The sequence below is a fragment of the Haliotis rubra genome, unplaced genomic scaffold (assembly GCF_003918875.1).
Source record: "Haliotis rubra isolate DU_JTF1 unplaced genomic scaffold, ASM391887v1 Scf836, whole genome shotgun sequence".
Classification (NCBI taxonomy): domain Eukaryota; kingdom Metazoa; phylum Mollusca; class Gastropoda; order Lepetellida; family Haliotidae; genus Haliotis; species Haliotis rubra.
This window is the reverse complement of record NW_025767564.1, coordinates 182,838-209,040: the sequence shown is the minus strand read 5'-3', so window position 1 is coordinate 209,040 and position 26,203 is coordinate 182,838. Positions and strand designations below refer to the sequence as shown.

General features: G+C 40.1%; 1 protein-coding gene and 1 long non-coding RNA gene across 8 annotated transcripts in view; both read left to right on the top strand.

Annotated features, from left to right (window-relative positions):
- The window catches only part of LOC124262398 (small conductance calcium-activated potassium channel protein 2-like), a 297,321-nt gene that overhangs the window by 163,642 nt on the left and 107,476 nt on the right, over positions 1–26,203 (top strand). For all 5 annotated transcript variants that reach the window (XR_006894577.1, XM_046696882.1, XM_046696880.1 and 2 more), the window contains one exon: positions 1,617–1,744. Coding sequence is in view for 4 of the 5 variants with exons in the window: in XM_046696882.1 (XP_046552838.1) it covers positions 1,617–1,744 (128 nt within the window). In the remaining variant the exon portion in view is untranslated. The remainder of the gene's footprint in view (positions 1–1,616; positions 1,745–26,203) is intronic.
- Positions 19,620–21,755, top strand: LOC124262400. Of its 3 annotated transcripts, none has more exons than XR_006894580.1 (3): positions 19,620–20,043; positions 20,745–20,993; positions 21,377–21,755. It is a non-coding gene; the product is annotated as an uncharacterized LOC124262400 (long non-coding RNA). The 3 variants fall into 3 exon arrangements; XR_006894578.1 differs by lacking the exon at positions 19,620–20,043 and adding an exon at positions 20,173–20,637; XR_006894579.1 differs by lacking the exon at positions 19,620–20,043 and adding an exon at positions 20,174–20,637 and having other exon boundaries at positions 20,753–20,993.

Sequence of the window (26,203 nt, the reverse complement as noted above, 5' to 3'; positions counted from 1 at the left end):
GCTGGTGTTCCCCGCCGTGATATTGCTGGAATATTGCTTAAAGCGGCGTAAAACCAAACTCACTCACTCATTACATATCATTACTTGATATTTGTGTCTTTAAGACATTATTTATACTAATGTTGTTCACAAATTATTACCTTTACGATGAAATATTCCTGAAAAGTTCATTTGAGTTTCAGGTCCTTGTAGGTCTTCCTATTCAAATCATATTACATTTTAATGTTGATTTTCAGTTGTCAACAATTATGCATAAAAATCGGTTTGAATATCAATGCTGATCGGATCATTTTGTAAAGTGGCAATCCTTTTTTACTCTTTATCCAGGTGAACTACATTGCTATCACACATTTGTCTTCTGATCATCAACTCTTTCTTGACAGTAATTGCTCTTTATATACAGAGTCGTGCAAAAGTATTCGGACAAAATGGCGAAGTCTTATCGCTAGACCTGGAAGTTGGTAGTTCAAAATCATAAGATATTTTCTCTAAGAATGCGAGCAATGAACTGAAACTTACCAAATATTTAGCTAGGTGTCCTTCAGTCAGATAACATTCAATGATATTGATGTCTGGACGTTGAGCAGGCCATGACAATGTATTTATGTGATTTCTGGCCATTTATTGTTGCGTTGATCTCGCTCGGTGCACCGGAGAATTGTCATCTTGAAAAATGTATATTCCTTCAGGAAATGCTAAGCGATAACTGGTCATAAATTATCTTCTAGGGCGTCTTGATACTTTGTGGCATTGATATTGCCATCAACAGCCATCAGGGTCCCAACTCAATGCCACGATGAGCATCGCCAAATCATAACTGAATACCGGGGGCAGTGATTTCGGGGTGACACAAAATCGTGTCTCCATCCTTCTTCTCATTTTCTCCAGATTTAAACAAGCCCATCCTGTCCAATCATTATCAACTGTCTTATTTCTTTACGCCACGCAAACCGCTTCTTTCGGTTAATCTTCCTCACAAAACCCCTCTTCTTTGCAACACGTGTGTGATTATCATTTTTGTGCAAATGAAATTGCAGAGTTCTTTTTGCCACTGGATCGGGTCAATTTTCATTGAATTTTCGGGTAATGTCTGCCAAAGTGTAACGTCTGTTCACTTTCACTCACTTTTCCAATTTCCTGTCCTGCGGAGTGACAGTACAAGGTCGACCACTTCTCGGCTTGTTTTCTGTCGAATCTTGCACTAATAAACATTTAATAAAAGACCAGATGGTTGACCGAAGAGCATCAAGTAAGTTACTTATGTATCTTATAGGTTTTCCCTCCAAACGTAATTGTTTCACTACCTTTTTTATGTGGGGGATCAGTCCCTTATCCTTTTGACCAATCTTCAGTTCATGCTCTTGCAACGTAATGTAAACAAAGCAGATGACAACACACCCACATGGCCTGATGGATCACATGAATGACTGTTACTAAACATAATGTCAGTGCCATTTTTCATCGTGATCGCCGATAATGCGAATTCAAAGTTGCGAAGCGATTCCGCAATAAAAAGAGGTCACCATTTTTTCCGAATACTTTTTGCATGACTCTGTATCTGTTGCATCATATAGTTAATATGCTAATTAGTTGTTTTTGTTTATTGTCTTTTATAGCTAAAGAATGCTGCAGCCAATGTACTTCGTGAAACCTGGTTAATATACAAATACACCAAATTGGTGAAAAAGGTGAATGGCAGTCGTGTGAGGTCGCATCAAAGAAAGTTTCTCCAGGCAATTCACAGGTATTTGAACTTCAAAACTTTGTTGTCTGTGTGTTATTGTTGAATTCTCAAAATAGATCAAGCAGCTATAGTTTTAAGTGTCACTTTGTCTGTTAACTAACATACTCCCTTTGGCAATGGCATCCTACTTCAACTCAACTACAATTCTAACTACGATCACATTCGAAAATCACATAGATTGATCATGATACGAAAAATAGGCCTGGTAGAATATTTAAACATTCTTCAAATTGTCACCCTGTACAATGGAAGATGTCATGTAGATTTCCAAAACAGGACTTGGATGGTGTAGGTGAGAAAATATGCTAAAGATTGATTGGGATGAAATGAAATATTTGGGTGTATTTTAAACATTTACAGTTTGTAACCATTATTTTGAACCAGTTAAAGATTTTCAAGTAATTAAACCTGAGTAACAATGTTTATCTTCATCACAACTTTCGACTCCTTTTTGGCACATTCAAATTTAGCTGGCCAATTGCCCATGTTTATTTTTTTCAAAGCTGTTTGCATCATGGTAGAATTGAGCAATCAGTTCCAAATTAAGATAAAAGGTGTTTAATCTCCAGTTAGACGACTCAAATTTAAAAAAGGGTTGATCACCTATTTAACCAGTAGCATTTGAACTGAGAACTATTTCTTTCAATTTGACCACCACTTTCTTTTCTCACTAATTGGCAGACGACATGCAGACCTATTTAATCCTTGGACATTTATTGGTGGTCAAGCAGTTTGTGTTCATGTTTGCGAGGGGAAAGCAGGCCACTTGTCAAACATTTACAAGAATGTCTGTAACTTTACGACTGAATATTTCCAGTAGTGAAAAAGAACCTTTATCTCACCTCACTCTTTAACCAAAATTAATTACATTCTCTGTATTGATCTTGATCTAATTACATTTTTGTTGACTGTTGCCCTGGTCAGAGTCACCAGAGTGAAATTGTGAAACTATCTTCACAACACAAAAATATCGGTAATGTAGAACTGGGTTCACTATCTTTGTCCATCATCCTTCATAAGATCTTCATAATGTACATGAAACATACATGAAACATACGAATGAGGCATTTGCTGAACAGGGGGCTTTTGCTTTTCAACAATTTTTAATGAAAAGTTTTTCCTTTCCTAAGTATAGAGTTTGACTATAGTCTGTTTGCAGTGAAAACGTACCGATGAATTTCACTTTAAACAAAAAAGTAAATCAAATAAACTGAAATTAAGATTGCGAATCCTCATAATTTTACCTTGCCAATTGAACATTTAAATTTCAAAATTTTATTCAAATTAGGATAAAAGTTGTTTACCGAATGATCACAGAGACTCAAATCGCTAGTACTGGTTTGTATTACAATGGGCTAAGCGCAGTAGTTGGAACAGTGAAACAAATGCATGTGTGGTACGTGAATAGCGTTAACATATAACATCCCTTGTCGTTTTCGGTGTTTCATTTGATGTGCATACCCCCTTAAACTTTGTATGCTGATGAGATATTCACTCTTGATTGGAATGCTTACCACATATATGTGTACATTCTCTTCTTAACTCAGTGCTTGGGTCACATAACTAATTGGAAATTTTGGAGAATTGTGACGTTGGCCATTTACAACACAAAGTACCTCTTCCTTTCAAGTTCAAACAGAGCATGAAGTCCATGCTATGTGAGTTAAGGGCTTAACCATACTGCAGTGACCCTTAAGATCATTACACCTTAACGCAACTGCGCAGATATGGGATGAATTAGACAGAGTTAGACAGAGAATCAGCAGTAATTATCCCTAACATGTCAGCAGGATTGGGCTGTCCTTCCACAAAGTGTCATGTGCAATATTGTGTATCACCTGAGACTCAATGTCAGATCTGTAAGGGACATTAGGAGGCCATGGTGTGTACGTACCACTTTGACAAATACATGCACTTCTAAATAATGTTTACAAGTACAAGTTGACCTTAGGTTCCATTTTAGATTTAAACTGTCAGCTTTATGTCACATTGATTTGTCTTCATTTGTGCATATCTGGAGTGTGAAGATGCTATGACCCAGGTCTGTCAGGCGAGTGATGTCGAAGATAAACTTGCTACTTTCAAAGGATTCTAGTCAGTATTCTGGATGATCATGCACCACTGTGGCATAATGACCATATTAGAAAGAAGAAGCAACAGTCAAGAGCTGCTGAGAAAACGTGGTGCAAAAGCAGGCTTGAAGTACACCACCAGATCTTCATAACAGCTAGAAATGATGTTAATTTTGCTCTAAGAAATGCTGTTTTGAAAGGAACCCAAAGAACAGTACTTCTTGAAAGTGATAATGCTATTTAATTGGCCAATGAATTTGGATCTTTCTTCAATGAGAAATGCTGAAAATTAGGAACATTTAGGATAAGAAACATAATCATGACAAATCAGGATTTTTCTCCGATGTGGACACATTTTCCGGTGAGGAAATGCATAACATGTCTCATTGAAACTTGTCTCTGACACTGTCAAGAATGCACCTCCTAAGACATCTCTCCATGACCCAGTTCCTACTTGGTTATTCAAGGCCACTATGGATAATATTATACCTGTTCTTTGGGACATCATCAATGCTTCTATCTTGCCTGTAAGTTTCCACGTGAACTCAAACATGCCATTGTCACTCCACTACTGAAAAAACCCCGGGTTTATCCAGACAACCTTTATAGCTATTGCCTTGTGTCTAATCTTTCTTTTGTGTCTGAGTGTCTCGAGAGGATAATAGCTTCACAGTTAAAGCAACATTTAAAACACAATAAACTTACATTTCATCTTACATGAAACATTTCAGTCTACAAAGAAGTCAAGTCACAGTACTGAGAGAGGACTTGCGAAGGTTCACAATGATATCATAACATCCATGGGACAACAGAAAAGCTACGCTTCTTGTGCTTTGGGATCAGTCATCTGCTTTTGACACTGTTGACCATATCATATTGCCACACAGTCTTACAGGACATTCTGCCCATCAGAGATATTATCAAGAAACATTTTTGAACTTCAAACTGTATGCTAATGATAATCAGCTTTATATATCCTTCAAAACTGCAGAACCCTTTATCACCATCACAAAACTCGAGCAGTGCATTGGATGAGTCTGAATTACCTCAAACTGAATGATGAGAAGACAGAGTTTTTTGATTCTCAAGTCCAGGCAACAAATCAGAAAACTTAATCATGGGTCCATTTGTCTTTGGATTGGCAAAACTACTGTTGCTTCAATTGCCAGCACTTGTAATCTTGGAGTCAGTTCTGATTAAGCAGTGACAATGGACAGTCACATCTCACTCATAAGTGGAGTATGTTTTCATTGCTTTGATAACATCAGCAAAGTTGGCCATCTCCTGGATACTCCAACAGCTAATAGTGCCTTGTGTCTTCCAGGCTGCTCTCTGTGTAAATTTTACTAACAAAGCCATAGCCAAGTTACAGCGAATTCAGAACTCTGCAGCTAGATGCATCTCAGAGATTCCTGGAACTGAACACATCTCTCCTGGTCTCAAAACATTACACTGACTTCCCATTTCACTTAGAATTTTCTTCAGGATCTGTATTTTATAACCCATATGGGAAGAATGACACAAGGTAGTATTTTTCCTGTAAGTCCTAAGGGAGGTTACACCTTTTGGTGAACATTGATTGACTGTCAGAAAATAAAACAACCAATCCACGTGTAGGGATATTGGAATTCCCTACATCGCGGGTTTCCATATAGAAAATGCTGTTTTCATTTAGCGTTTTTTAGATAAAAACTGATATGGGTAACAAAAACAACAACCAACTCATGACTCGCCAAGGCTCGATAATTACGTAATTAATATAATTCAGGAAAGATAATCTGTCATTCCCCGTCACTTGTCTAAATTATCCATGACTGCCTCAACACTGATAACTATCATTTGTACCTTGACTTTATCTCCCTGTATTCTCCTGAACGTGAACTTTGATCCTCCAGTTGGGCTCTACTTAATCAGTCTCTGCCTTCTCAGTTTGCAGTCCCCAGTTATGGAAGTCTCAGACCGGCAGTCCATGCATGATGTCACGTCAGCAAGACAACCACATTGAGCTGACTCATCTAACCACATTTCAGATTGCAAGTTTGACTGCTCGGAACATTCCTGGCTTACGTCCAGTCAGTTCCAAGGCTGTGCAGAACCGACTAAGAGAGCATAACATCAGGCCCCGACGGCCTGCAATACGTCCAATTTTACTCCGTCACTGATAGGCATGTCTTGCCTGGTGAAGACAGCATCTACAATACAGGTGACAAGATTGGGATGATGAGTCAAGATTTCATCTGGACAGCTCAGATGTACCCCTGGACAGTTGTTTATTTGAACCTGTCCCCTATCAAGCATGCTTGGGATGAAATGGAGCAACATTTACGTCAAACCCAGAATCAACCATTGATGTTAGCTGAATTGGGTTCAGACAGAGAACATTACCAAAGCATTCTTCAATTGCTTAGTGTCGTCTATGCGTCGTCGTTCTCAAGCCTGCATCAACGCTAATAGTGGACACACACATTACTGAATTTGTGCACTGACTTTTGACACCACATTTCTTCAAAAGTGTACAGATATGATATTATTCTGTCAACAGTTAAACAGTGATTATGGAAAACACCACAAACCATGTTATTATCTTTTTGGATTAAAAAATGGCCTAACATCAAATAATGCACAGTTACTTTATTCCAGTAGTATATGTGCAAAAGTACACAATAGAATTCTATCATGAAGAGGCTCCACATTAATCAAGCCCTGACCTCTCAAATTGATTGGCATATATAAGTTGGCAAATATATATTTCTTTGAGCGAGATTTATACTCAGTTTTCCTTGAATTTGGGCATTCTGGAGCTTGTCTCGAACTTGCATTCCAAGATAGGTGTAGGCCTGATCTTCCACAAGATCTTCAAATAACTCCTCCCCCTTGTAACATGACTGATCCATCATCAATTACCTTGCCATGTTTCACACGAAGAGTAGTATCAATATTTCCCGGCCCCCCCAATTGCACCAACCATCTCACAGCACTTTCTTGTGTATATTATTTTGGTGAATTCTCCAATGGCTCCTGTGATCCATTGGCCCCCAGATGGTATACTGAAAATTAGTAGACATACTAACATGGTCTCAAATATTTCAGGTGCAGAAGAATCACCCGGCCAAGAGGCTCACCCATGTGACTCTGCATAGATTCTTTTTCAACCTCATACAGGCCCCATTACCGCCACCTGCATGGATGTTAATTAAACCTATAATAACCTGTATGGGGTTACATGAAATCACCACACTTTCCAGCAGGAACATTTTACATATATTGTGCACACCATAAGAGGACACCCTGAAGGGGAATTCATGGACCTCTGAGACTATTTGGAACCTTAGCACTCTCTAAAGATGAAATAAGAAAAAATGGTTGCAGGGTTTTTCTCCCAGGCATATCCGAAGCATGATTTGCCATTTTCAGATTCCACAGTCACAGATAAAGATGATGATGATGATGACACATCATACTCACAAAGTTCTGCAGTGGTCGCCAGAGACAATCATCGAGGAAGTAAGGCACATCAATATCCAAATTATAGGCGTAAACATTCCATCTGGATTATGGTTGCCTTATTCCTGTGGATTCCACAGACACATACAGAATGGAAATGAATTTTTTTAACTAAGTCATAGCTATCCCTAGTGGTATGCTTAAAAGAGTTATGCAGTTATCTCCCTTGGCTTTGACGTCACAACATAGTTGTTGCAAGCCTCTCATAACTTTTCTGTATGGACAACACAGAAGACGTGTTTACAGAGTGGAAGTGTTTTCAAAATGTTCAAAGAATTACAAGACTCCCGGTCAGTAGTGTGGCATTGGTTGTTGTTTCTGACCATCGCATTCTATATTTTGTACATATTGCTTGCGTTTTATTCTACTTTATTGAACTCTACTTTTCCCGCCAAAAAGCATATGTCACAAGCGCGTATCTGCACGTGTTTTGTCTGTGCCTCGTGCTTCACGGGTCCTCCCTGTTCTGTTTATAAGATGTTCATTGTGTCTATAACTTTCCATGTAGTCCGTGTTCCCCATGGCATTTTGACCCATGGCCACGGCTACTCAGTCTGTTGATCTGTCGGCGTCCACGGGACAAACACAGACACAGCTGGCTATCCATCCAACCATCCCATACGAGACCACGGGTCAAGGTCTGTCGGACTGGTTCATACTGGCATCGGGTATGGTTCCATGGCTTCGGACCTTCCCGTCCTGCCACCCCCCTATGCTGGGGACCCATGGGATCCCTCAGCCAAGCGGATCTTCCGGCCACGCCGTAGCCACGGCTGGTCGGTGGGCTGGAATCACGGGATACATCCCGGATCAGCCTGACACGGATGTCGTCGAGGTCGACGGACGACATTCGGTTTTTGCCTGCATGGTGGGGTTGTAGCCGCAACAGCTGAACGGCAGCGGCAGTGGTTGGGGCACGCCCCCGGGATCGTAAGCCGTACAACTCGTATAACGCCGGCAAGAGCCATAGTCTAGAGTCTATTTTTTGTAGACAGTTCGGATACTTTATAGTCTGTACCCGGGAAGTCGAGTATCAACCATGGAGTGACCGAATTAAGTTTTCACGCCTCACTGAGCAATATTCCAGGTTATTGCGGCGACCTGTAATTCATCAAGTCTGGACCAGACATTCCAGTGATCAACCTGAGCTTTGATCTACGCACTTGGTGAGGTGTGGTGACATTGGGTTTCACGTCGTCCTTGAGAATATTTCGCTCATATGACGACGTGCATGCGTGTGTATGTGTATGTGCGGCTGCTTGTACTAGTCCAGACTTCAGCTGGGTTTATAGTGCAAGCCCACTGAGATACCATACTGCAGTGAAGCATGAATACCCCACTCGGACACATAATACTGACTCCGAGGCGCCCAGTCCTTGTTGTACCCATTAATGCCGAACGCCAGGCAAGGACGAACAAGTACCATATTTTAACGTCTTTTGGTATGACGCGGTCTGGGATCGAACCCACGACCTTCCGCTCTCCGGGCGGATGCTCTAACCACTACACTACGGAGTTGTTTTCTACGCACTTGGGATACGGTGACACATTATGTTACCCACGTCAGCAAGCCTCACCACCCGATCCCATTAGTCACCTTTGACGACAAGTCGACGGGTCTCACGTTCCATCTCTTTGCCATCCTTCTCTGGTTAATGGCATTTGCAATTCTCACCTTAACTCCTGGTATAAGGGACTCGGGGGTTGTCGATCTTGTCTCCACTCGACAATCTGTTACGCTTGACATTGTATAAGGTAGCTATAGATTTTCGTCATCGGAGCTTATTACTTCGTCTACTACTTTCCTCTTAACCAGTTACATTGCTACTGGGCCTTTATTTCAGATAATCTAACTTGGTTTCTATGCGCTGACTGCTCAGTGCTGCTTATATACCTGTCTTACTTAGTTTTGTTTGTCGTTATTAAACAATCAACATTTGTTGTCTTAATGGAAGTTCCAAACTGACGTTGACTCACAAAACATGTCCATGCCTCCTTCTCATATGACACTAGAGAGTCATGACTCCTAATATTTTATGCCTACGACAAACTCTGAGTCAGGGAGTTGTCGATCTCGTCTCCACTGGACAATCTGTTCCACTTGGCGTGGTACAAATGGATATATATTTTTTCATCTTCTGAGCCTATTACTTTGTCTACTACTTCGGGTATTCACCCGTTCCATTGGAATCTACCTCCGGCCACAGCTTCCAAACAACCCGGTACAGTTGTTTAAAGTACTCTGTATCACATACAAGAGTCTAAATGGCATAGCACCAGAATTTCTAATCGTTTCAGTGAATTGCCCCTTCAACCACCCAGACAACTGCGATCTGGAAGCAATTCTTATTGAATACTCCTTCTTACAGACTGCCTTGGCCTCTTATTGAGAATGCTCTTTCAGTGGTTGCGCGCCATCACTGTGGAATAGTCTGTTCCTCGCTATAAACTGTTTCCATGTTTTAATTGTGTTCAGATCACATCTTTCAACGCATCTCTTTCACTGTACTATTAACTCAAACCTCACTTTGTAGCGCTTGAGCATCCACTTTGTGGTTGGATTTCGCGATATGTAACTTTTCATTATTATTATTATTATTATTACTTAATTAGCAACACCATGGCTATATTCGAGGCCAGGGTTCAAATTCAATCCGGTGTCCCACGAGGCGACGGCAGTTCAGGTTGCACATGAGTCGGACCAGGTGACGGCCAGGTGAATGAATCAGATAACGGGGATGGCACGTGCGTTTTCTTACCAGAATGCACTGTCAGCTGAGCACTCCACGGGAGGCACGGGCGATATACCGTTAGGTTGGAAACAAGACTGATATCCAGTCACTGAATACAGGCAAGTGAGTTTATTCAAATTGCCTCTATATAACCTAGCAGGGTACATGGGTACCTGGTGGGATAAATCATTTGGCTATTTAATTTTCTAGCGCCTCTTTGCAGCATGGGTTATCAGGGGTCATAACAGGTAACACGTCAACACCTTGAGCATGTGCCTTGTACCTGGAAAAGGCTTGTTGTAGGGCACATTTATTGTTCTAACAAGTGCCTATTATCCCTCTGCATTCTGACGGATCTTGGAAGGTGTATTCTGTCGTTAGTTTATTTTTTCATCAGCCTCATCTCCCTAAACATGCTAATGGCATCTTCCGTTGGTCTACCTACTTCTGCCATGCTTTGCGACCTTGTGTTAAGCTGGGCCCGGTCTCGCTTATAGCAATATATGCAATGTGGCGCAAGTTCGTGAGCGCAAAGGGAGCCGGGAACCAGCTTGGGAACCAGCTTAGACCTTGTTTAAGCTACAATATAACGAATTATTTAATTGGCTGATAAATAGTATTTACTGCGGACTGAATGACGCTGATTGGCCGAGAGCTAATACATTGTAAATGGGCGCTGTAAGCATCGTGTTGTTAGGTTGTAGAGTGTTACAGGCGGACATGAGTTTACTCATGGGTTTAATCAACGGCGCATTGATTAGTGATATCTTTTTCTTTGAAGGTACGTTTCTTTAGACATATGACACGCCATTGGAGATGCGCTGTAAGAATTTTATGCACCATGTGGGACATTATTCTGTGATCTCGGGTCTGCGTTCACTGTACAACAGGCTGGACAATTCAGTCACAATATTGTAAATACGAAGGCTTAGCATCCTCGGCTAGGGGTATGGCTAGACAAGCCCATGTCAACCTTGATAAGATGGGGTTGTTTTTACTCGCCAGTGCTTCAAATTGATAGGGATTTCTCACACCTGTCCTCGAAATTATCCCAAACTTTCGTTCACATTTAAATCACGTTCCTCTTAGTCCAAGGGAGTTTTAAGTTTTAGCCCATGCATACTAGATCGATATCTTTTCATACGGCGGTTGCCTTGTCTTGGGAATCGGGTAGCTTCCTCACCCAGGTTTTGAGGATTATATGGCACTTAATCAAGATACCGTGGTGGTCATTTCAGCCCACGAGGGATGCTTGCCCACTCCTCTTTGGATGTCGTTTTTCAGGCAGTTTTCCGATGTCGGATCACACTTGAGTGTTTGTGTTAGACCATTCGGCAGCAATAGTACCATCTCACCTCTTGACTGGAGATAAGAATCTTCCAGAACAATCCAATGAGGAAATTGTTTCACCAATCTCTGGATATCTTTTTCATTGTTCTTATATCGATCCTCCATTTTTTATGTTGAGGGGAATTCAGATTTCTGAGCGGATTTCTATCTTTATCTTAGTGACGTTAAGACACTGAAACACAGTCCTATGGTGGACTACAGATCAGCAATCGTTTCTGTTTAGGATATACAAGGACTAGCAGAGGTTCTAACTGCTTGCTCTACAAGCCGATTAGATCATTCCAGTTACGAATTTATTTATATATTTTTTTATTTATTTTTTTCAGCTCCTAGTCCTTTAATCTTCCCCAAGTTGGCTTTATGTCTCATTCTGTAGTCCCTCCAGAAGTCTTCCAAACCTATGTATGAAATTCCTTGACATTTCTTCTCCTTGAAAGGTGGGTTTCTACTTGTCATTGCTACAGCTTCCAGTTCCAGAATACCAGACTTTTTTGCCATAGACTTTAGTCAATCACCTTTACAGGAGGCTATAGATGGCTGTCATGTAGAACTTTACCATTTTTTTCTTGCCAAGAATCGGGCATCTGCTAGCGGTCTCTCATCCACAGAGTATATCAGATTCAAGTATTCCCTAACTCAACCTCTAGATCAGACAGAACTAGAGTCCTATGACCTCTTCAAGCTCTGAGATGATATCTCCAGCGTACTCTCAATATCCGACGTAGTTGCCGCTGTCTTTTTATCTCATGCAAGACAATTGTTGATTTGGAGATCTTGATTGCATATTATATCGTCTTGGCTTAGAAGGACCATCACTTTTGTTTACCAGGACTGTGACCCCAACTTAGTGAACAATAGTTTTCCCTGCATGAGACCAGGGCCTGGATGTCGTCACTTGCAGCTTGGGGGTCCATTTCAATAGATCAGATTGTTGCTGCCTGCCAGTGGAGAATATCTAATCCCTACACCAATTTGCTTTTGCAAAACGTCATTCCATCCTTAGAGAGCCTACAGATAGCGCCTCTCCTCCACCTGTTTTTCCCTTGAAAAAGAAGAGGGGGGGGGAGGGGAGGGGGGGCAGATATATCCAAACTCAGCAGTGGTTCACTGTTTTGGACTGTGAGGGAGGAAACAGGTTAACAGTAAACGGAAGGATGAGGATCTTTGAAGAACCTTACCTACTAATATTTATCACCAGTAAGTGGAATTATTATATCCGCTGCAGTTTATTGCTCCAGTTATATAATCTACGAGAAGACTTGAAATCACTTACCGGAAGTGACATCACGAACCGGAAGTGACGTCATCAAATAGGAAGTGGTGTCATCAAACAGGAAGTGACGTCACAGAAACCGGTTAAAATGAGAATCGGTCAAATAGACTATTACAGAACCGGATATGAGGTCTTGGACCGGAAGTGACTTCACAGTCTTCTCCAAACACCAAATATTTCTCCCTCATGAGTATGATCCTTCCCTTTAGGTAATTGAATACTAGAACATCAAGGGAATGATCTAGGTAATCCATATAGTTACATTTCATCACCTAAGTCATAGTTATCCTAATTGTTATGTCATAGACTATAACGGGATAATTAGTGGTATTGCTGTATTCATCATCTGCATAAACCCTCCTTCCTTATGTGTGATTCTGGCAACCATAATCCAGAGGGAATGTTTACGCCTATAATTACGAACAATTACATGTATTGTTAGTAATTATTAGTAAACTTACCTCTGGATTATGGGATCTAGTGCCCACACCAACCTCCCCACGAGGAGATGCAGAAGATGTTAGTTTTCTTCAGAAAAATCATGAGAGGTTTTCAACAACTATGCTGTGACGTCACAGCCAAGGGAGATAACTGCATAACTCTTTTAAGCATACCACTAGGGATAGCTATGACTTAGTTAAAAAAATTCATTTCCATTCTATATGTGTCTGTGGAATCCACAGGAATAAGGCAACCATAATCCAGAGGTAAGTTTACTAATAATTACTAACAATACATGTAATTGTTCCTTATGTGATGAATCATCTTTAGGATCACAAATGGGACACTTCCTTCCATGAAACTCAAGAAAAAGTTTATCCTTCACCTTTCACGCAAGGAATCATCATTTCCAAGACTTGGTCATCTACAGTAATCTGACTCCTTTCGCTAGAAAACTCTACCCCACACCTACTGCCAACAAAATCTCTTCTGACTTTGTTTTGCCCACAGATCTATACTGGGCACATAAAAGTTTATCCTTCACCTTTCACGCAAGGAATCATCATTTCCAAGACTTGGTCATCTACAGTAATCTGACTCCTTTCGTTAGAAAACTCTACCCCACACCTACTGCCAACAAAATCTCTTCTGACTTTGTTTTGCCCACAGATCTATACTGGGCACATAAAGAAACTGTGCATACAAAAATTTAAAATCTAAATTTATCAAACCTGTGTAGACACATAAGGATTTAAACTCAGAGATTAGTGACATGTATCCAACACGCATGCACGTGCCACGTTCCGTGACGTCAGTGGGTTCGTCCTTGAGACGTGCAATATGTTGTTGCACGTGCATTACGGGAAAGAGAAAGAGAGCAAATGAATGCCACACAATACTGTCACTTTGGAAAGCTCAACCCCTGCCCTTGCGATCGTTCCAAAAATTAAACGGCTATTGAAACGCATAGCATGCCAAGGCTCACGTCTGCACAACGTCATGAGGCCATTGAGATGGTCCGTGGGGGAATGTCTCAACGACAAGTGGCTGCACATTTCCACTGCCACGAACACCATTTCTGCACTGGTGAGACGCTACCAGAGCACAAATGACGTCATCGATCGGCCACATTCTGGACGTCCACGTGTAACAACGCCAAGACAGGACATATGGATAAGGGTGACCCATCTTCGCCACAGGTTTCAGACTGCAGTGATGACTGCCCGAACCATCCCTTGACTTCGCCGTATCCACCCCAACACAGTTCGACAACGCGTTTCGTCATCACGGGATCAGACCACGACGTCCCGCCATACGGCCTATCCTGACACAACGTCATCGACAAGCTCGCCGAATGTGGTGCCGAAATCATGTCCACAGACCCTTGTTTTGATGGAGAAATGTTGTTTTTACAGATGAGTCCAGGTTCAACATTTCCCATAGTGATGGACGTCAACGTGCCTATAGACGCGTGGGAGAACGTTATGCACAGGCCTGTGTCTTGGACAGGAATCGCTTTGGTGGTGGTTCCGTGATGATTTGGGGTTGAATAATAGCACGCCAAAGAACTCCTTTGGTGATTGTTCAGGGCAACTTAACTGGTGTGGGCTACAGGGATCAGATTCTTCGACCTGTGGCAATTCCTTCTCTGCAACGTCATGGCCCTGGGTTAACATTCCAACAGGACAATGCCTGCCCTCATATGGCAAGGGTTGCTATGGATTTCTTGCAACACTACAATGTTGACTTACTGCCTTGGCCTGCAAATTCACCGGATATCTCCCCGATAGAGCATGTTTGGGACGAGATGGATCGACGTCTACGCCGTCTTCCTCATCCGCCAGATAACGTCCTTGACCTTGCAACAGAACTTGAGAGCATCTGGCGTGACATCCCACAAGCCTTCCTTGCACGTTTGATAGGCTCTATGCGTCATCGATGCACTGCTGCTCTCAATGCCGATGGTTGACATACCCGTTATTGAGCTTGTGACATGGTCGTTTGACCCCTGTCCCGCTTGTGGACTCGTGACGTCATTGTGATTGACTTTTCAATTGAAATTCTCCCGACTTGTTATGGTCTCATGATCCCTCCATTAAAGTTTATATGTACCTTTGACATTGTTATCGTACTTATCAACTGGGATAATATTTTGACAATGCACAGTTTCTTTATGTGGCTAGTATATATGATCAATCTTTGTATTGACAATGAGATATCTCTGCCCTCTCGTTAATATGTCACGATGCCAGTAATGATCAACAAGGCACTGTTCAATCAGATGGTGGATGTCCCTCCTCGGCCGTTTGACCTCTCTAGAGGGGCACCCTACAGTTGTGCAATCCTGTGTCCTTTCCAAACATGCCTGAGTCAAGATCTACTCTGATGGACCCATCGAGGCCATGTAATGGTGGTAATTTTAACTCTCGTAAACACTTATTATGCTACACCAGGTACTCTATCACCTGTTCACAGCATTGAAAGCACACAACCTCCAGATTCAGGGGCAACTGGCTTTGAGTGAAAATAATCTCCATATAAATTGTCAGGTAATGAAGGCAATATTTATGCTCTTTAATCCTGGATATATCACCTAAACGGCAGCTCCAGTTATCACTAACACAGTGTTAGCATACATCCAGACTTGCCTAAGCAGATTTATACAGATGGTTGATGGAAGCGGCAAATCTTCCAAGTAAATTGAATATCCTAGCCAACAGTCTTTCCGCAAAGAAAGGATCGTGGCCACGGAATGGACTCCTCACCCGGATGCTTCAAATATATCATGTTATCCAATATCAAAATGTCCACATCTGAGATACTTGTCTGAATCATAAATTTCTCACTTACCATATTTCCTTGTGCACACATTTATTTTTTCATGAAATATATTTCTGTACAGGAGGGTGTACAATGTACACATAATAATTAATTTTGGTATTTTTTTTCCTAATGCTGTCATTACAGCAAACATATAACAATGTGTGTTAAGCAGCAGCGGAAGACTTTGAAATAACTCAACAAAAATCTAAGTTCATGTATTTTTACTGATAGAAACATGAACCAACTAAATAATTTCAACGGCACTATTTACACCAATATGTCCTAATTTGACATATCATAGTCCTTATTTGACCATCGAAACCCACCTGTGGTATCATTTCAGTCCTTATTTGACTTCTTACAATGTTGCCCTGATTTGCCACTGTTAGAGACAGCCACCAACAGTGTGGCTGCTCTCCCTCGAAACATAATGAAATCTGACCAGTTCAGGGACAAGGTACACTGATCCAGGCTTTGTGCTGCATGTGATTCCTGCATGGGTATCCACCGTTTTCAAGTGGTGCGTTCGTATGAATGTTTTAATGTTTTGGGGTTGTTTGGACCTTTTGTCCATTGCCTCCATGTCTATCATAATTCTACAACAATCATCATAATGTAATATTCAAACGATAAACGTTCACATTTCACATGAACCTGAAAAAGGCACAATGTCAGTTCAAAGTTCACTCTCACTCTGAAAAGAAACACTATGAGTCCCCTCTGAAAAATAAAAATCACACATGTTCATATATGAAATCTCTATTCGATCCTCTTCTGTGTTCGATCCTCTTGTCTGTTCTTGTCTTTTCTCTTCTTCTCTTGTCTTGTAGCTGCAGCTTAAAAATTGGTTTTGTATATTTTAATGTCAACTTTCTGAATATCCAATCACGATTTGACAGAATTATTATAGAAAATTTGAAAGGATGGCAATAAGACATTGAAACTGATCTTAGACTATTTAATTTACGTCTGTTTAACTAATATAAAGAGTAACACCATTACGTACATTCCACAGCACTTTTCGTTCGCACTGTTACTGTGACATGACAACTCATTGCTCATGTGCAAATAAATAACAGTCGTTAATAATAACATCCATTAACCGGACAATACCAAAGATGTAATTGTGTGTTACGTCAATGAGAAAGGAAATCAAGACTTGCTTTATTTAGGGCTTTAGCACTGCAGAGAGGGCTTGGCAGTAGGGAAAATAATCTGATTGAGGGACTGTGAGACAGACTAGGTCCAACCTTAAACTGACAGCGCATGTCTTATGCAAGGTGGGAGCTGTACGTGTTACTAAACACTTAGAGACAGTTAACCAGAAACCGCATGTATTTACCCAAATCGGAACCGAGTACCCGGAAATGTAAGGAATACAGCGCTCTGTCAACTTTCTGAATATCCAATCACGATTTGACAGAAATTATTATAGAAAATTTGAAAGGATGGCAATAAGACATTGAAACTGATCTTAGACTATTTAATTTACGTCTGTTTAACTAATATAAAGAGTAACACCATTACGTACATTCCACAGCACTTTTCGTTCGCACTGTTACTGTGACATGACAACTCATTGCTCATGTGCAAATAAATAACAGTCGTTAATAATAACATCCATTAACCAAAGATAATACCAAAGACGTAAATGTGTGTTATGTCAATGAGAAAGACACGTTATTTTGTCAACTGGTACACAACTACCTTCAGATGTGATATTCTAACTGAACCTATAATGTTTTACATGTAGATTTATTGTAAACTTACCTAGAATAAAATTTGATTGATGTATTTACTGACTGGAGAATTCTATACGAGATATACAGACCGGCAAACTGTAATGCAACTGAGTTAGCAACATAGCAAAATGCTTCGCTCGCATGAGGGAAGACTGGTCATTTTGCTCTGTTGTGCAACTCAGTTGCATTACAGTTAGTCTATTATACAATACAAACTAATACAGTGATTAAATTTTTATCCTTCCAGAAGATTATTAAAAGTCGCATTGAAATAGTTTTGTTTGAATGTAGGGATAAAGAAATAAAGAAATGCTATATTTTCACGTTTAAATAAAAAAACACACAAAAACTATTGTTATTTAAATATTCTAAATTTGTATATATTAAGTGTTCATTGTTTATCTTCATTGGAATAACTGTATGCTGATATTATTTGTTAAACTATGAAATGTATATTAACTGAATGGTATTATATGTGATCTAAGTGAATTGTGCTTCTATATATTTCTGATCAATTTCTTCTTATTGTCATGATAATCAGTCGAACATTGTATTTGCAAATCAGAATGTGCTCTTGCAATAAACGTTCGCTTTAATATGTTAATTCATTAGTTTTAATTGATATTCCCAACACATACAATCATTTAATTACAATCTCTATATAGTGAATGTATTCAGCCTTGACACAGAAGTAAAAGATGTGTTCATGAAATTGAATTGACAAAATTCAATGTAATCTTAACAGCTGTTAATGAACTAACTTAATAAGTAATTAGAGTTACACAATGCAAGCAATTAGAGTTACACAATGCAATGAACACCTTTTATGTTTTATGTTGTGTTTTAGAGCAAGATGTTTGTTCATTGAACTTGCACTGCTTCCACAATAAATAACATGGTACCACTGAGTCGGCATTTGGTTCTCTTGCCATTTGCATCATGTTCAAAATGAGCCCAAACACACTTTGCATGTCGTCCATTTTGTTCTTGGTTTGAGTTACATGCCCTTGACATTACAGAGTTCTCAACCTTTCCGCGGGTACTCGATTCCTTGGAATTGGACTCGAGTCCAGCTGTACCCAATCCTGATTCGAGTACCCGAGTATCCGTCCAGCCCTAGTACTATGGGATATGAAACATAACTTATGAAATCTGCAAAAGTCTCTGTGGAAACCCTAGATGGCTGGATTACTATCAAGGGAGGTAATAACTGATACTGGTATGATGAAGTTACAGCTGCACTGTGCTACAGAGACAGTACAGATTAGGGAAACATTTGTGATGCATATGAAAATTATGTGATAATATCTGCATGAGGAAATTGTACACAGAATAAATGAACTATATGAATCTTGCATTAACACCAGTTGAGCAACAAGTTGTTTCAGTTCATTTGCAGCCCCAATGAAATTTTGGACTGTGAACCGAAAGGATTTCTTTGGGTAGCCCTCATCTACTGTAGTCTGTTTGCAGTGAAAGCGTACCAATGAATTTCACTCTAAACGAAAAGGTAAATCGAATAAAGTGAAATCAAGATTGTGAATCCTCATAATTTTACCTTGCCAATTGAACATTCAAATCTCAGAATTTTATTCAACTTAGGATAAAAGTTGTTTCACAAAAGATCATATACTCAGCAGCAAAAAACACATCAGTACAAAAAGAAAAATAGATAGGCACTGTAATCAAATCATTACAGAAATTTACATAATAAGTGGCTCCAAAAAATTTTGGTGTACAATACCTTGACAAATCAATGAATAACTCAATTGCAAGACATTACATGAACATTTGCAGTCCATTCAGACTCTTGACTTCAGTATTTAGTGTGACCACCACGAGCAGCAATAACTACAGCACAGCGTCTATGCATGGAGTGCACCAATCTATTGATGAAGGCCATTGGCACCTGGAACCACACTCTGTGAAAAGCCTGGCTCAATAAATTGGTATGACATTTTTCAGTCTCCTCTGAATTTCATCCCAAAGATGTTCAATTGGGTTTAAATCAGGACTAAGGGCTGGCCACAGCATAATGTTGACACCGTCCTGTGTAGCTCTGGCGATATCAGGCCCTCTTATCTATGTGACGAAAAAGCGTTGAATGTTATCATAATGATGGCGTATTGGTAGCATAGCGTCTGTATTGCAATCTAATGCAGTTTATATACGAACAAGAAGAGGTACTATCGGATTTGACAGCGGCCGTTAGCGGGATATGTGCACAGCTGCTATGCGAAACTTGGTAGAATGCAGCGACTTCGGCTGTATCCGTCAAAAAACGATCATAGTCGAGTGACAACACCATTTCCGGAAAAACATTGTACGACAAAATGGCGGACAAAACCAAACAAGTGACATGGTGAGTCGTTTCTTTTGTATATTCCGGGTTGAAGTTTTGACTTTAATGCATAACACCCACATCATTGATCAACCATTATGAATATGCACCTGGATTTGTCATTTGATGTGGAATGCGTGTTGTTTTTAATCAGTTACCGTAAAAAAATGGGTAGGCTTCGGCCTCATCAGCGAGTTCACTGCTCAGCCTCAAGTTAGGTTACACAGTTGTGTCTGAAAGAAGTGATGCAGGCTGAAAGTTAATCGAGGCGGAATGATTTCTCAAAATTGCACATTGGTTCACCAATTTATTTTTTCAGTGTTAGCATGTTGTGTCGAAGATATGTAGTAGTGAACGTGTTTTTGTTTAGATCTCGAGGTACAGTTGTGTTGCGTGAAATTACGGCGAATATCGGGAATGTTGGTTTACGGCTGTTTTCAGCTGACAACTTGATAAATGTTGATTCACATGTTAATTTTTGAAATTATGGTATACTAATCATGCTGTTGGACTCTTGGTATACAGATATTAAACACATTTCTGGTTCGTAAGTGTTCTCCAGGCATGTGATGACCCAGGGATATCAGCTATTGACAGATGTAGGATGAAATATAGGTGGGTTTGATATCACAGATCATTGTGATATGACCAACATCCATAATGAAAGCTACGGCTGATAAAACCTTAACTCTCTTAACTTCATGAATTGCTATATTTCTTAGTTTTACAGGTTCAAGAAATTCCTTCTGTCTCTGGCTGACTTGTCAACCTGATGCTGACATGTTCATGTATGCCATTTGCAAGTGTCAGACCTACAACAACAAGGGGCTCTAATTAGTCAGCCATGCGAAAAAACTGTCTTGTCTTGCAACTATGCCAGGTGCCAGGAATGGAGTCCCCAGCTGTGTGGAGCTTGAGGTCAATACATCCAAAATTTGTGGGGAGAGCATTGTAAGACAAGATTCAACCAGGTAAATCCCACACCATACAAGGAAGGATGGTCTTCTTTGACATTTAATAGTTATATATGTTTAACTAATGGGATTTTCTAACAAACACTGGCTGATAGTTTTGTTTACCATTATTTGTTAATATTAATAGTATCATTAAATATGTAGAATCTAGCAGTGTGGTAGCTTATTGTTCAGATGACTAACTCATCAGTGCACCATGGTTTACAGTGTGATTCCACAGGTTTAACTATTTGATCATCTGAATTTTCAACTGATTGCTGTCTTGCAGAGGTCTTGGTGTGAGGTTGTCAAGTATAATAATGTTGGTCCTTTTCCGTCACCATTGTGCCCCCTACATACATTCATTGCATTCCAATAAATGTTCTTCATTCCTATTTCAGGACCACTTGATGCCCCCAGTAGACTACATCATGCGAGGAAACCGGTGCAGGGTATGTCAAGTCTCCATGAACCTGGAGCTACCACAGGAAAGCAAGATAAATCGACTAATAAAAGCTGGACTTTCTGTTGCCCACTGCGATGAACATATGTCCAAGTGCTGAATCAGTTATGATTTTACATATGCACTTTCATAATGTGTAAATATGAGAATTGTAAAGTTGGAGCTGCTTTGGATGATGTGATGTAGTGTGATAATCATTAGACAAAGAAAGTCATATTCGGATTTGTTAATGAATAAAACACTTGAACTTCATATATGGCTGTAAATATATCTTTATTACAAGTTAATATGGTTGATAAAAACAAAATTGAAATACAGATCATTGCAGTTATTTGTTAGTTATCTTTGCCATTATCACATAGCTAACCTGGTTAGCCAAGCATCCTTCCTACTACTTTCAAAACACAAGGTCACATAAACAAACATTACAAGCATGCACAAGTATTTTCCAACATCAACAAGAATTTACAATCTCTAACACCAGAAAAAGAAAACTGAGGAAATTCTATTACGGAATGTAAACAAATGAACTTCAAATAAGCAAAGCTGGTATGGTTAATACTGGCAAATATAATTTGGGTTTCCAAATTTACGTATTTGGGAATCTGACAACTGGCCATGGCCATTCATCATGCCAATGAGAAAATGTCATGACAGATTGTTATGAGTTCACCACAACCTGCATTTGGGTGCATGCTCATCGTGGAGCAGACCGTGGAATTTTAGTTGTCCCTTGGAAGCGAACCACTTCTCACATTTGAAAAAATCTTTAGTGTGACGCCTCACATGCAGGTTGGAGGTTCAAGGAGCCTTTGGTCTTGACAATCTTCCCTCAAGTCCCACACTGTGAAGATGGTTTATTTGCAGGTTTGGGCTCAGTCTCTGATACATCAAACAATGTCTCATCTATGCAGGAAGCGTTGATCTGTGTCTCATCTAAGTGAGACACATCCAGGAAACTTGTGTCATCTTGTTGCTCAAGTCTTGAACACTGTGATCTGTAAGTGTCAAACCAAGAGAATAACATTATGAAATAAATTCCAAATATATTAATCAAAACTAATTATTATGAGTTTTACTTTAAACATGGAATGAAAAGGGGTGTGTGTTATGTTGGTCACATATCTTTACAATCTAATTTAACCGGAAAAACCAGAGAACTGAAACTGAAGGGCAATAATCTACCTCTTTGTGTGAGAATCGCAGCTGGTGACTCAGGCACATAGGAAGACTTTGGTATTTGGAAAACTCCATGTATAATCTCTGTCGACGGAGTTTCGGGAAAAGTAGTACGGAGGTCACAACTGTCAGACATCTCGCCCATCCGTCCACCAGATCCCAGCGACAGTGTATTTGCCAAAACAAACACATGATGGACTGGTAAGGGTATCTGTTAAATAAAGTAATATAGGTTCAATCACAATTAGACACGAATAAAATGCATACTGTCCGCACTCACTTCCAGTTATAAAATGAATTCGTTACAAATATGGGGCAAAATACAACTGCGGTCTCTCCGACGTAGCCGGTCAATGAAAATATTGCTCAAGTCTTCATCGAGCGTGCGAGCTCCCCTTACACAAAATCCTGAATACCATTCAGTAATAACCCCGCCTAACCCTGAATACCATATTCACTCTGAGTCTCACTTTGTTCCTCACTGAATCAATCCCCTCACGATAAATTTTCTAAAGCCATGTAAGAATTCACTCAAAGCGAAGGAGGTTAGCAGCCTCATTCCGCCGACCTCAGCTGGAAATTTTTGATCGACTTCCATACAAAAAGGCAGATAATAGACACAAAATACATTTTTTACGAAGATGAAGTATTGCTATCAAAGTGGGGTGATAACGTGCATTCAATGCACACTACCTTCTTAATCAGAATTACATTCTCTGGAGCTAAGTGTTGATTGAAACACTTACCCTTTTCCTCTGTCAGCAGCCATTTTTTCGCGCACTGTGACGACAGGAAGTGTTGGCGTAGTTCGGCGAAATGCGGAATTTATCGGAGATCACTGAAAGTTTTCGGCTGCCGATGCTTTAGGTTCCAATAGCGGCTGTATAGTGCTTCCGATGCCAACCGCTTTTACAGCGATAGTTGGTGCATTCACAACACATTTAATGCTATTCCTTCGCATGTGGTAGCTAAACACACGATATAGTTTACATTGAATCCAATAATGCTTCTTTTTAGTCAAATAGATAGGAGGGCCTGAATATGGGCCTTGGCGTTATCATGCTGGAAAATGTTGTTCCGGTGACATGCGAAATGTGGTATGACATGGGGTCTGAGAGCTTGGTCGATGTAGCGCACCGCTGTGATGCTGCCTCCTCTCCCTGGACCAAGGTTCTGGAACACCACAGGACCCTAATCTGGTTCAGGCCTATTCCACCCCATACCATGATGCTTGTACCTCCCCATGAGTCTCTTTCCATAACACACTGGTCTGAGTAACGCTGGCCACGTCATCACCATATTCTTGTTCTGCATTCTGCAGTTGATACGCAGCACCGACTCTCATCTGCGAACAGAACAGTTCTCCATTGCCTGTATCGCCAGTTTTGGTATTGTCGAGCAAACTGTAGATGTTCACGCTGATGACCATGGGTGAGGATAGGTCCACGGTAAGGCTTTCGGCAATGGAGGTTCCCGCTGTTAAGACATCGGCGTACTGTTTCAGTACTGATTGGTCTTCCGTGTGTTCCCACTGTCTGGCGTGCTGTTTCGGATGCCTGCAATGAAGGGATTCTGTACATGCTGTCGCACAACATGGCGATCTTGTCGTCTTGTGGTAACCCTTGGTCTGCCAGTACGGGGGCAATCATTTGTGGTGTTGATGGCCCGGAAGCGTTGCTGCAGCCTGTAGATGGTCTGAACGTTGACCTGGAAGTGATTGGTAACAGCTTGTGCAGTGTGGCCAGCTTCAAATCTTCCTAGCTCCTGGTTCCTCTAAGCTGTCGTGAGTCGCGTCATCCTACTGACGTAATGTGAATGTTTCAACCAGGTTTGGGGGTGCAGGTTTTATAGAGCTGGTCCTTGTGAACAGCACATGCAGCATGAGTTGCATAAAAAACATGGAGAACACCGTACAATCTCCAAGATCTGGTTGCGTTTTTGAGACCATTTCCTGGGTTCAATTGGAAGGAATGTCTTTGCTCAGGTAAAGTTGGAGATGTTGTCAAAAATATACAATCAAAACATTGAATGAGTTTTCAGTTTTTACGTTTATGCGAAGGAAAATTCCAAAGTGACGTTTCTTTTGCTGCTTAGTATAGTTGCAAATCGCTATTATTGGTGTGTATTACAAAGGGGGTATGCACTTTAAATGAAACACCGAGAACAAGTAGTGTTGGTTTAAGTTAACGCTACATGCATTTGTTTCACTTGTTCCATCTACTGCTCTTGCCCCCTTGTGATACAAACCAATAATAGCGAAGATACTGTACACAAAAAAATGTTTGGAGCCACTTATTATGTAAATTTCTGTAATGATTTGATTACAGTGCCTATCTATTTTTGTTTTCGTACTGATGTGTTTTTTGCTGCTGAGTATATGATTGTTTGTGAAACAACTTTTATCCTAAGTTGAATAAAATTCTGAGATTTGAATGTTCAATTGGCAAGGTAAAATTATGAGGATTCGCAATCTTAATTTCACTTAATTTGATTTGCTTTTTTGTTTAAAGTGAAATTCATTGGTACGTTTTCACTGCAAACAGACTTTAGCCATCCTGAAGAAGGCATTAAGAAAGGAGTCACTGTCCAAAGCATACGACATCTCCAAATGTACTGCTCTTGCTGCTAAGCAAGTGAAGAGGTACAAATAGCTTTTTTGTCTGTAATGGTCCAGCTTAGTCAACAACTGTCTGCTCAAAAGCTCTAAGAGAGTACCTCAAAAGGATCTTTGGAAGTGGCGCCAATTTTTGAGCTGTATTTTTACTTTGAATATGACTCTGTCATGATTGCACATTTGGGGCTTATTCTTATTTCACTGGATATCGAAGATAAACAGCATGGTTGGCTTGCTGTTTTGTTTTAGCAATTATTTCTTTCTGTTTATACATTCGTTTCATTTATTAAGAAAAAATGGTTCCCTTCAGATCACTATAGTAACACTTGTATTTCATGATTTCTCACAGACATTGTTTGAGCACTTATACCACCATTCACTTTGCAATGATACAGCAATATCTAAACCTAGTGCTTGACCCCACAATTGATCTTGAGAATTATAGCATGTAAACAACCCAAAATCGAGAAATACTGTATTAGAATCTATAGAAACTTATAATCTTATTGACGTTTGGAGAAAGTTGAATAATAAATCTAGAAAATACACCTTGGGAAAAAAAATCAAAGAGAACAAGCCAGACATGATTTCTTTATTGTATCAGGAGACATTTTTGATATTACTTTGGATTCAGATATTCTGCCAGGCTATAGAAGTGATCACTCCACAATAACATTAACCTTTTCAAACACTTTAAACCAGGAAAGAGGAAGGGGCTATAGGAAGTTTAATAATTCCTTACTGTTAAACCCTGAGTATGATAATTTAGTCAGAACTGTCTTAAGTGATACTATTCAAGAATATTCAACTGAAAAAAAAATCATGACTTTAAAAACATTGATCATTATTGATCTTACAATTTATGAAAATTACTATTAATGAAAAACGATATCTTTCTCATCCTACATAAAACAAAAAATACAGAAGAACTAAAACTAAAACTAAAACAGGTTGAGGACAATATTAGAAGGA